Source organism: Stegostoma tigrinum, chromosome 22, assembly GCF_030684315.1.
Source record: "Stegostoma tigrinum isolate sSteTig4 chromosome 22, sSteTig4.hap1, whole genome shotgun sequence".
NCBI lineage: Eukaryota > Metazoa > Chordata > Chondrichthyes > Orectolobiformes > Stegostomatidae > Stegostoma > Stegostoma tigrinum.
The window spans coordinates 10,234,637-10,247,310 of NC_081375.1; the positions used below are offsets into that span (position 1 = coordinate 10,234,637).

The 12,674-nt window shown below is 44.5% G+C and overlaps 1 protein-coding gene across 1 annotated transcript in view; it reads left to right on the forward strand.

Annotated features, from left to right (window-relative positions):
* The window catches only part of LOC125463510 (cytoplasmic phosphatidylinositol transfer protein 1-like), a 302,267-nt gene that overhangs the window by 273,726 nt on the left and 15,867 nt on the right, over positions 1 to 12,674 (forward strand). Inside the window, exon 8 of the mRNA XM_048554830.2 lies at positions 1,104 to 1,259. Within this exon, the coding sequence (XP_048410787.1) occupies positions 1,104 to 1,259 (156 nt within the window). The remainder of the gene's footprint in view (positions 1 to 1,103; positions 1,260 to 12,674) is intronic.

Here is a 12,674-nt window from a genome sequence, read left to right on the forward strand (position 1 = left end):
CTGTGAACACATAAATAAAGGGTGACTTGGTGAAGGGGCACTGTCCTCCGTATAGTTATTTCACTGAGTGATTGAAAACACTTTTTCAAAGGTTTACAGATTTCTTTCATGGCAGGCATGAGCACCCAGTGCACTTAGCTAGGAAATCTGCAGCAGCCTGGAATGCATTACCTGAAAATCAAACATTCTTTTATTGACATCATCGGCTGAATGGCTTCTTTCCGTGCTACATTTGTATATACACTTTTCACTGTATCTCCCTAGATATATATGACGATTATTCATTCATTCGCATCATGCTTTGCATCACCAGGCCGGCATTTGTGGCTGCATTTCCAAGGATGGTTGTTCCTCCAATTGAAAATACCAAAGCCAATTACTTTCCTATACTGAGAAAAGCTGAAAATAAAGTTACCAGAGGTAACACTTAGAAGAGGGCTTGTAAAAAACTTGTAAAAACTCTCTGGTGCTTAGCTGTTCTTTTGTCTGAAAGAGAGGGCTGATAGTCTATTCAGAAAGACTAAAGATGCAAAGGGGAAAGGATAAATAGTACACTTTGAGAAAAAGCTTGCAAGTGACACAAAAGCACAGAGCTTTTGAACATCAGACACTGTGAAATATAACAGCTGGATTCAGGTTTAAACTGATAATTCTACATGCCATCAATTTCTGGTCTTAGCTGTACTGTAAGACAGAAGTGCTTTACAAAATGCATTTCTCAACTTGAGGGAAAGGAAATTAAAATAATGAGTCTTCTCTGAGAAGCACATCCTTCCCTGGGGACGTTTACCTGCCCAGCTTTTTTCTTGGTATATTATGACCTGCTGAAGTGTGAGAAACAGGAATGTTTGAAGAAATGTAATTATTTTGAAAAACGTGCAAAGTTTCTAACTTTGTGGTATTTGTTGCCTGTGAAGTAGAAAATTTTATTTAAATGTTAGGTATAAAATTATGTTCCTTATGAATTATGTGCATCTATGTAAAATTTTGTAATAAAAATGTTTCTTTCTTCTAGAATTGTTACCTTGTAAAGTAACTTCAATGGCTGTGCATTTTTGTTGCAAAACAGGAAATAAAAACACTGACATTTCATTATGTTTCAGGATCTTAGGTATTTTAAATCAGAGAAGACACAGCGAGGCATGCTGAAAGAAGGCTGGAGGGAAACTCAGAAGCCAATTATGTGTTCTTATAAACTGGTGACTGTTAAATTCGAAGTCTGGGGACTTCAGACAAGAGTAGAGCAATTTGTACTCAAGGTCAGTTAAAGTGAAGTATGAAACACCAAGGAAAGGTTGGTTATGTATAATATCATGGATAATGGGAACTGCAGATGCTGGAGAATCCAAGATAATAAAATGTGAGGCTGGATGAACACAGCAGGCCAAGCAGCATCTCAGGAGCACAAAAGCTGACGTTTTGGGCCTAGAGCCTTCATCAGAGAGGGGGATGGGGTGAGGGTTCTGGAATAAATAGGGAGAGAGGGGGAGGCGGACCGAAGATGGAGAGAAAAGAAGATAGGTGGAGAGAGTATAGGTGTGGAGGTAGGGAGGGGATAGGTCAGTCCAGGGAAGACGGACAGGTCAAGGAGGTGGGATGAGGTTAGTAGGTAGATGGGGGTGCGGCTTGGGGTGGGAGGAAGGGATGGGTGAGAGGAAGAACAGGTTAGGGAGGCAGAGACAGGTTGGACTGGTTTTGGGATGCAGTGGGTGGAGGGGAAGAGCTGGGCTGGTTGTGTGGTGCAGTGTGGGGAGGGGACGAACTGGGCTGGTTTAGGGATGCAGTTGGGGAAGGGGAGATTTTGAAACTGGTGAAGTCCACATTGATACCATTGGGCTGCAGGGTTCCCAGGCGGAATATGGTTGCTGTTCCTGCAACCTACGGGTGGCATCATTGTGGCACCGCAGGAGGCCCATGATGGACATGTCATCTAAAGAATGGGAGGGGGAGTGGAAATGGTTGGCGACTGGGAGGTGCAGTTATTTGTTGCGAACTGAGCAGAGGTGTTCTGCAAAGCGGTTTCCAAGCCTCCGCTTGGTTTCCCCAATGTAGAGGAAGCCACATCGGGTACAGTGGATGCAGTATACCACATTGGCAGATGTGCAGGTGAACCTCTGCTTAATATGGAAAGTCATCTTGGGGCCTGGGATAGGGGTGAGGGAGGAGGTGTGGGGGCAAGTGTAGCATTTCCTGCGGTTGCAGGGGAAGGTGCCGGGTGTGGTGGGGTTGGAGGACAGTGTGGAGCGAACAAGGGAGTCACGTCTGTATCAGGAGCTGAGCATGTTAGAATGTGTAATTTATGATGATTTAGCATGATTGGGCTGAAATTGGTCTGTACCAGTCAGTCAAAATAGGCTTATGGCAAGTCAGCTTCCCATTTTCATTGCTGACTTTCTTTTCCAAACACTTTGATAATCTGGAATAGCTAACTCCATAGGCTGAAAATTAGTGCAGAGCCACTGTACAGTTTTATCATCAGTTGGAAGAGCCCTGAACTGCCTTTGAATTGTAGGCAAGGTCATCATTCATTACATTCAATATTTCTACCTGTTCTTCTCCTTTTCCAATGAATAGCATCAGAATTGTGACATCTTCTCTTGTCACAGAACTGCCATATTTCCCAGAGTACAAACAATTATTGTTCTATGCCAGAAGTTGTTTCAGGCAACAAGTACCACTGTCATAAACCAGTTCTCACCAATGGACTGTGACTCACACAATGTTACCTCCTCAAGAGCTCAACACCTTCATCCTCTAGGTCATCTGTGGTGACATTGGTGCTTCCATTTGTTAACAGTGAGAATTCAGAACACTTTGATAACCTTCTGTCCTTAGAAGTTGATAGATCTAGTAGAATCCAGTTCAAAACCTATAATGGCAGAAAATAAAAGTGGAATGTTGTAAAAATTAATGTTGTGAGTTGTATTTAATGGAAGCAGTGGTGCTTTTGCAGTCTTATGTTACCTCTCAGGGAAGGCTTGTGGATGAAGTGTCACCGAGCTCCTTGTACGGGCAGTGGCAGGCACTCTACAGGATCAAGAAGCACTGAAGCAGCTGGTCTTTTGAATAATACCACTATTGGGGGTTTCAGTAGCGGCTGTCAGTATAATACCTACCCAAGGTGTAGGAGCATTATTGGACCCCAGGCTACAGTTGTGATAGCAGGAGGGTATTCTGGTTGTGGAGCATGAGGATAGGGGTTCAACATCAACCACAGGGCTCCGACTCTCGACAAAACTCACCTTTCCTCCTTCAGAGCGAGGATGGCAAACGTGTTTTCTTTGCTGCACTCCTGGCAAGTACCCTGCCTCTGATGAGTAAATATCTGTGGACATTAGGATGAGGAACGGAAAAGATCTTCCATATGCCTTGCCACCACACACTTAATTGGAGGAGTGGCGGCAGAAAGGCTAGAATTAAAGGTCACTGTTTAAAAGCCAGGGGTCTGCCATTTTAGTCAGAGATGACGAAAGGTTTTTTTTTTCTCACCGAATGTTGAAAGTTTGGGACACTTCTCAAAAGGCAGTGGAAGCAGAGTCTTCGAATATATTTAAGAGAGGTGGATGGATTCTTAATAAGCATAGGGTGAGAAGTTAGCAGAGTTGACAGCATTGTTCAGTAATCAGATCAGCTATGGTTTTGTTGAATGTTGGATTAACCTCAAGTGTCTGAGTGGCCTACTCCTCCTAATTCTTATGTTTGGAAATTCTGTTGGAATTCACAAAACAACACAGAACAAAATCTCAAATGACAAGCTAGCTTACTCTGAACATCTGCTTCCTCAGCTGAAACAATACATCATTTTCAGACATTCAATTAAAAGCAACAAGCCCCCAGAATAAGTTGCACAGCTTCCCTGTTTCTTTTTCAAATTTACAATGAACTACATAAATCATGGTGCTCAGTCTGTAACATTGCCGAGCATCCGTTCTGTTGGAGTCTATTAAATTGTATGTACAGCAAAACTTTCTTTCTCCTTGTCCCTTTTGGCCAGACTCATTAATCTGCAACTGAAAATTGGGCAGGTGGACCTCACAGGCCGTTGTAATGTGTGACTAGCCCTGAGTCGGGGGAGTAGGAAGAAGAGCCTCCCATTACTTACTGTCATTGCTGGCCTTTATGAGATTGGGAGCTTGGATATAAGCCACGTCCTGTAATTCCATGACTCGTTATGTTGGTTGATCAAGATAACCTTACTATACTATTCAATGAGCTGAGTGTGCATGGATCAGTGCATTGGACACACACCAGTCATTTATTATTAGAGTGAATCTTATGCTTTCTTTTGGCTTGTGTCGAGATTATAGGACAGACTTCTGCCTGAACCCAAGTGGGTTTTCTCACTGCATCTAACTAGACTCACCTCATTAACTACCTGACCCACCCCAAAGATTCCTTCACATCCCATTCAGACCCAATCTGACCATGTGCTGTCCCAGAACAACTCGCACTCAGTAGTGCATATCCTGAAATTTACTGGTACCTTTTATGTCTTCACTACCTGTAAACACCGATATGTGCACCTGAATAAACTCTGTCTGGAGCTGCCCTGCAAGTTGCTGAAATTTGGTAATGCCATGACAGACAGGGAGACTTCAGTGCCATGCTTGTGGGCAGGGACCTGGAGGTCCTGCTGGATGAGGTAGTACACAGAGGGAACTTTCTCCTCCCTCAAGACCAGCAGTGATGTCAAAACAAGCCAGCCGGTCTGAGGGTGCCACCTCGGTTAATACGGTTTCTGCTGTCTGAAGGAATGCCCAGCACTGTCGGAAGAAGGTCAATGACTTTCTCCACTCTGCCAAAGTAAGTGCTACCATCTTCTCTCTGATACCCTCACTCACTCAATCTTTGCTACTGCAAGCCCCTCTAACCAAGCCTCATGCTTTACCACTGTGTCGCCCATAACATCTCCCTCCACCCACTCTCATCTACCTTAACCCCTGATACTACTCACCCTGCGTGCCTTCTGCGCTGACTAATCATGCATTTATCTCCCTACCTACAACGAAAGTAACAGCTGTGCCAGTCCCTTTCACCTCTCTTCATATCGACCTCTCATTCCAGGAAACAGACAGTCCCCAATAAGGCGGAAAGAGTATAGATGGGTGGAATGGTGCTCAACACTCAGCCCTTTGCCTATCATGCGAAGAGCATCCTAACTGTCACTGTCCCAAATGGCTGACTGACCATATCCAAGCCCCTGGACATATCAGAGGCTGCTCTTGACTTACTGTTTTGGGACCCTCTGAATATAGGCTATCGTCCTTGGTTTGACTGAGAGCTGCTGACAACCGCAACAAGCTTCCACCTTTGCGTCTGCGCTAAATGGTAAGGTAGGTGTAAAATGAGTGTCTGGTATTCCTGGCTGAAGAGAGTGACCACACCAAACAGAGTCACTTCAAATGCCAAGTTGGGCTAGTTGGGAAAGGTAGGCCACTGTAGATGTTTATAGATGGGTTGTGTCGGGAGTGAAAGAATTGTAAAACCTGCCAAGTTATTGGTATGGGCTCTAGGAAGGAAATGTGGATATTTGGGTCTTACTGGTATGAATGGATGAGGCTGGAAACCAATGGCAAAGATGTGCTCACTGTCACTTTCTATCATGCTGGAAATCAAAAGTACACATTGGGGGAAAAAGGTGCGCCCACATCAGTGGGATATGTGACTTGACCTGTGAGGGAAAGGACTGCAGCAAATACTGATCCCTTTTAGAGGGATAGAGCATAGGTCACAGTCCATGCAATGTACAGTGCACAGGCTGCCTACTCCCTGACATCCAACAACACTGACCCTCTCTGAACTTGAATCAACCTGGCACAGCCTCTGGTAGACAATTCTTTGACATCTACACCTTTACAGACACTGGGAGCCAAACATTAGGGATGTTGAACAAGGACGGACAAAGGAGTTAGCATGACCCAATGCCATGCATACACATTATTTTCCCTGCTTCCTGGTTGTGGAATAAGCTGTCAGTGCAGATCTCCATCCCTAATGCCTCATCTGTCATCCCAGAGTTTTGCCGGGTGGTTCTAAGACACACTTAGTACTTATATGGAAAGACTCAAACACATGAAAGTTAACATCAGGAACATTTATTTAGAAGGTAATAGTTGTACACAAGCCTTTTTCATCCCTGCCAGTAAGGTACCCTTAATTGATTACAAAGTGTGGAGCTGGATGAACACAGCAGGCCAAGTAGCATCTTAGGAGCATTAAAGCTCACGTTTGAGGTGGGTGTTCATCCAGCTCCACACTTTGTTATCTCAGATTCCCCAGCATCTGCAGTTCCCATTATCTCTGACCCTCAATTGATTTCCTTCTTTCTCCTCTCCCATTATGTCTTAGTGTGGTCCTTTGTTCTGCAGCTGGCACCTGCTCAAAAGTGGCGCCCATTGGCCCTGGCATTTTTGTGGGGTGACTTCTTAGAATCATAGAATCCCTGCAATGTGGAAGCAGGCTGTTCAGCCCATTGTGTCCACCAGCCCTCCAGAGGGCATCCCATCTGGATCCCCTCACCCCGTAACCCTGCATTTACCTGGCCTGTACATCCTTAGACGCAATGGGCAATTTAGCATGGTGTTACAAAGGGGGAGGCCAAACCCCTCTAATAAGTAAATTAAAACATAAAGCCCCAATCAGTTCTGGCAGAATTAGAGGCTCCCTTCTAATAATTAAACCCGAAACACACAGAGAAGCTCGTCTCACCTTTATTATGTATCTGCAATAACATTCTGACAACCCGCAACATGTATAGTCTGTAAATTAAAAGCCTGTAATACAAATTGCCAACGAAATAATTTCATATTCCTGTCCTTAAATCTTTCCAAAAAGGTGAGAGGGTTGTGGTCTGTATACACAACCATTTCCAAAAAATTAAAATGTTGTAAGGCCAGTACCAAACTCAACAACTCTTTTTCAATGATGGAGTATTTTCTGCGGTGGCTTTTGAATTTCTTTTAAAAAGTAACCAATTAGCCCTTCAATTCCACCGTCATCCTCCTGCATCAACACAACTCCCAACACCTACATTGCGAGTGTCGATAGCGACTTTAAGGGTTTCAAGAAATTTGGTGTGGCTAAAACTGGTATGATGGTTAACACAGCTTTTAAATTATCAAATGCCTCCTGGTATTGTTCTGCCCACCAAAGTTTTGTGTTATTCTTTAGGAAATCCACCAGTGATGCCATCACGCTACTGCAGATGGTACAAAATTCCGATAGAATCCGCTCAGTGCCAAAAATCAAGGTACATGTTTCTTTGAGGGTGGTCTTGGAAATTCCTCAGTGACCTTTGTATTCACACTCCTCAGGGTCATCCTTCCATGTCCAATGTTGTTTCTCAAGAACATCACTTCTGCCTTCGCAAATTCAGTTTTTGTTAAGTTAATAACCATTTTTGCCCCCCGTAGTCTTTCAAAGAGCTCTGCCAAATGCACCATATGATCTTTCCATGTATGGGTAAAGATCACTAAGTCATCTATATTGATGGCACAAATAGTCGTCCTGCCACAATTCTGCTCATAAGTATTTGAAATGTGGCTGGTGCATTGTTCATTCCAAAGAGCATTACTTTAAAAGGTCTATTTCAAGGGTCTAGGCCCAAAATGTCAGCTTTTGTGCTCCTGAGATGCTGCTTGTCCTGCTGTGTTCATCCAGCTCCACACTTTGTTATCTTACTTTGAATTGATACAGCCCATTTGGGGTTCCAAATGCAGAAACTTCTTTTGCTCTCTCTGACAAAGATACTTGCCATAATCGCGAACTAAGTCCAACTTTGTGATGTAAGTGGCTTGTCCATCTTTTTCCACAAATCCTGCAGCCATGGAACTGGGTAAGTCCAATTTAGTTATGGCATTGACCTTCTGATAATCCTCACAGAATCGGTTTGAGAACCAACATGATCGGCAAACTCCACACACTTTGACTCAGCTTGACGATGTCTTCTTGGAGCATCACTTCTACTTCCTTCTGTTCCTGTGCGGCTTTGAGAGGATTAAGCCTGTAGGGGTGTTGTTTTTGCAGAACAGTATTCCCTACTTCAACCTAATAGTCCTCGCCATTCTATACATATGTCCTCATTTTGCTACAAGAAGACTTTCACTTCAGTTCTCTGTTCCTGAAACAGATAGCTCACTGTCCTATTCCATTCTCGAAGGACTTCATTACTTAATTTGAGGCACATCAAAATCCAAATCATCTGGATTTGATTCCTCACTGAGGGGCAGTAGCTGATGCCTGTTTCTGCAGTTCCCTTTCCCTGTCATAGTAAGGTTTCAGCATATTCACATGACATACCTGATAAAGCTACTTCCTATCTGGCATCTTTACCAGATAATTCACCTTACTCAACTTCATCTCAATCTGATAAGAACCACTAAACCTTGCTTTAAAGGGATCTCCTACCACTGGTAACAGCACCTATATTTTGTCTCCATAGGCAAAGATATTAATATTAAATTACTTACGAGCTCCTTGCTTCATTAGATGCTGTGCCACCTTCAAGTGTTGTCTCACTAATTTACCGACTCTGTTTAATCTTTTCGTCACTTCAGATACATAATTCAACTGTGAGATCTGACTTCCGACCTATCAACTTTTCCTCAGTTTTAAAGACCCTCTTACTTTGTGTCCAAATATCAACTCAAAGGGAGTAAACTGAGCCAATTCATTTGGGGCATCTCTAATGGCAAACAATATAAATGGGATACCTTTATCCCAATCATTTGGGTAATCCTGGCAATAAGCCCTCAGCATGGTCTTTAAGGTCTGATGCCTCCTTTCCACTGCTCCCTGGAATTCAGCATGGTAACACTTGATTTAAAGTTTTGGATGCCTAAACTATCCATGACCTCAAATAATTTGGCAATAAAATGGGACCCTTGATCTGACTGAATCTCCCTGGGTAGTCTATAACTGGTAAGGAAAGCAAGCAACTCCTCCACAGCCTTTTGCCTCCCATAATGGAATTAACTCCAAAAACCTGGGAGACACATCCATAATAGTTTGCAAATACTAGTTCCCACTTTTAGTTTTAGGGAAGGAACCTACACAATCAGTCACAACCCGATTGAAAGGTTCTTCAAATGACTGAATCCGTATCAAAGGCGCTGGTTTTGTTACAGCCTGCAGCTTTCCTGCCATTTGACACGTATGCCAGCTATGGCAAAATTCAACCACATTCTTATGTAATCCAGCCAATAGAAATGTTTTTATATCTTAGCCCGAGTCTTCCTCTCTGCTAGATGACCTCCCTTAGGTAATTCATGTGCTACCTGCAATACTTCCTGTCTGTAATCTACCAGCAACACAATCTGGTGAACTTCCTCCCATTTCTCCTCTGCACTAATCTGTCGCAGTCTCCATTTGCGCCTTAGTGTTCTATCCTTAAAATAATAACATTCAGGAATACATTCTGATTCCTTTTCCAGATAGGCTTTACGATATAAACCATTTATTGTCTCATATTTTTGTTCTAACTCCATTAATCTTTCAGAACTAAGTACCTCTGCCTGATCCTCTACCTGTTCAGGTTTTTCCTTCACCATTTCATCAAACAGGATGTCAGCTAACTGGACCTCAACTCCTTCATCTCTCTCTTTGGTTTTTTATTCCTGCTGTAACTTATGACTGTGGGATCTTGTTACCACATAATCCAGAAAAATTCCAGGATATTTATCTTTTAACTCCTCAGTTCCCTAGTTTTCCTTGTCTTCTCCACTACGAGGGGCTTCACTCCCATCTTTGATCCTGCTGGGTCATTTCCAAGAACAAACTGTATTCCTGGAATAGACACTTTTTCAGTCACTCCCACTATCACTTCTCCAGTCTTGATTCAACTCTCCAACCTGATCTTACACAGGGAAACACTAAGTCTCTCTCCATTTATTCCACAGATTACCACTATTTCGGGTAACATTTCAGAAGAAGTGAAAATACTTTAATTTCTTACTATTAGAGAATGGTTAGCTCCTGAATCTCTCAATATTTTTATTTCTTTACCTTCTCCCCCTGTTCTTCCTGAGTAAACCTTACCCATAGAGATGAAGTCTTTATAGAAATTGGGTACCACCTCTCACTATCCAGCCTGTGACTAGGCTGTGCACTATCCTGCAGCTCCTCGAATTCTTTTGGGATTCCCTTCACTTCCTCAACTAATCCCACTGGTTCAGTCTTTTTTACCACATATTTTTTCCCGACACTGTTCTTAAACTACCGGCAATGTGACTTTATGTGTTTCACTTCGTTACAGCGAAAATACTTGGGGCCTTTCACCTCCTTTTCACCCTCTTCGGTTTCTTTGTACACCTGTGGTAAACTGTTTCCAGTGTGATTTACTTGTTTTTCATTGAAGGATTTGCCTTTCTCCCAATTTCTATCCTTCATGGAATGAAATTGCTGTCAGAAATTCAACTTCAATTTATGCACTAATGTGTATTCATCTGCCATCTCTGCAGCTCTTCTCGCTGTTTGAACTTTGTGTCCCTCAACGAACTATCATTTCTGGAAGTGAGTTTTTAAACTCCAGCAGCAGAATAATCTCTCAAAGAGCCTCATATATTTTCTATCTTTAATGCTGTCACCTATATATCAAAGTTGCGATGTTTGTTTCTTTCAAACTTGACATGTGTCTGAACTGTGAGGCTGGATGAACACAGCAGGCCCAGCAGCATCTCAGGAGCACAAAAGCTGATGTTTCGGGCCTAGACCCTTCATCAGAGAGGGGGATGGGGTGAGGGTTCTGGAATAAATAGGGAGAGAGGGGGGGGCGGACCGAAGATGGAGAGAAAAGAAGATAGGTGGAGAGGAGAGTATAGTTGGTGAGGTAGGGAGGGGATAGGTCAGTCCAGGGAAGACAGACAGGTCAAGGAGGTGGGATGAGGTTAGTAGGTAGGAGATGGAGGTGCGGCTTGGGGTGGGAGGAAGGGATGGGTGTGAGGAAGAGCAGGTTAGGGAGGCAGAGACAGGTTGGACTGGTTTTGGGATGCAGTGGGTGGAGGGGAAGAGCTGGGCTGGTTGTGTGGTGCAGTGGGGGGAGGGGACGAACTGGGCTGGTTTTTGGGATGTGGTGGGGGAAGGGGAGATTTTGAAGCTGGTGAAGTCCACATTGATACCATTGGGCTGCAGGGTTCCCAAGCGGAATATGAGTTGCTGTTCCTGCAACCTTCGGGTGGCATCATTGTGGCACTGCAGGAGGCCCATGATGGACATGTCATCTAAAGAATGGGAGGGGGAGTGGAAATGGTTTGCGACTGGGAGGTGCAGTTGTTTATTGCGAACCGAGCGGAGGTGTTCTGCAAAGCGGTCCCCAAGCCTCCGCTTGGTTTCCCCAATGTAGAGGAAGGCACACCGGGTACAATGGATGCAGTATACCACATTGGCAGATGTGCAGGTGAACCTCTGCTTAATATGGAAAGTCATCTTGGGGCCTGGGATAGGGGTGAGGGAGGAGGTGTGGGGGCAAGTGTAGCATTTCCTGTGGATGCAGGGGAAGGTGCTGGGTGTGGTAGGGTTGGAGGGCAGTGTGGAGCGAACAAGGGAGTCACGGAGAGAGTGGTCTTTCTGGAAAGCAGACAAGGGTGGGGATGGAAAAATGTCTTGGGTGGTGGGGTCGGATTGTAGTTGGCGGAAGTGTCGGAGGATGATGCGTTGTATCCGGAGGTTGGTGGGGTGGTGTGTGAGAACGAGGGGGATCCTCTTGGGGTGGTTGTGGCGGGGGCCAGGTGTGAGGGATGTGTTGCGGGAAATGCGGGAGACGCGGTCAAGGGCGTTCTCGACCACTGTGGGGGGAAAGTTGCGGTCCTTGAAGAACTTGGACATCTGAGATGTGCGGGAATGGAATGCCTCATCGTGGGAGCAGATGTGGCGGAGGAATTAGGAATAGGGGATGGAATTTTTGCAGGAGCGTGGGTGGGAGGAGGTGTATTCTAGGTAGCTGTGGGAGTCGGTGGGCTTGAAATGGACATCAGTTACAAGCTGGTTGCCTGAGATGGAGACTGAGAGGTCCAGGAAGGTGAGGGATGTGCTGGAGATGGCCCAGGTGAACTGAAGGTTGGGGTGGAAGGTGTTGGTGAGCTGGATTCTCCAGCGTCTGTAGTTCCCATTATCACATGTGTCTGAACTGGTTCCTTTATGTTTCTGAACCATTGCCTATATGCTTCTGGTACCAATTCATAGGCACTTAAAACAGCCTGTTTGACATTTTCATAATCTCTTGATACTTCATCTGACAGCGCTACAAACACCCTGACTACCTACTTGTTCTGAATTAACATTGCCAATAAAGCCTCTGGCCAGTCCATTTGCCTAACCAGTTTCTCAAAGGAAATGAAAAAGGCTTCTACATCTTTTTCATTGAATTTTGGCAGTGTTTTGACATATTTGTATATATCCCTACCATGTCTTTGGCTATAATGGGTTTGCTGATCATCGCTCTTCTCCTCACTCAACCCATCTTCTACCTTAGATAACAAAGTGTGGGGCTAGATGAACACAGCAGGCCAAGCAGCATCTCAGGAGCACAAAAGCTGATGTTTCGAGCCTAGACCCTTCATCAGAGAGGGGGATGGGGTGAGGGTTCTGGAATAAATAGGGAGCGAGGGGGAGGCGGACTGAAGATGGAGAGAAAAGAAGATAGGTGGAGAGAGTGTAGGTGGGGAGGTAGGGAGGGGATA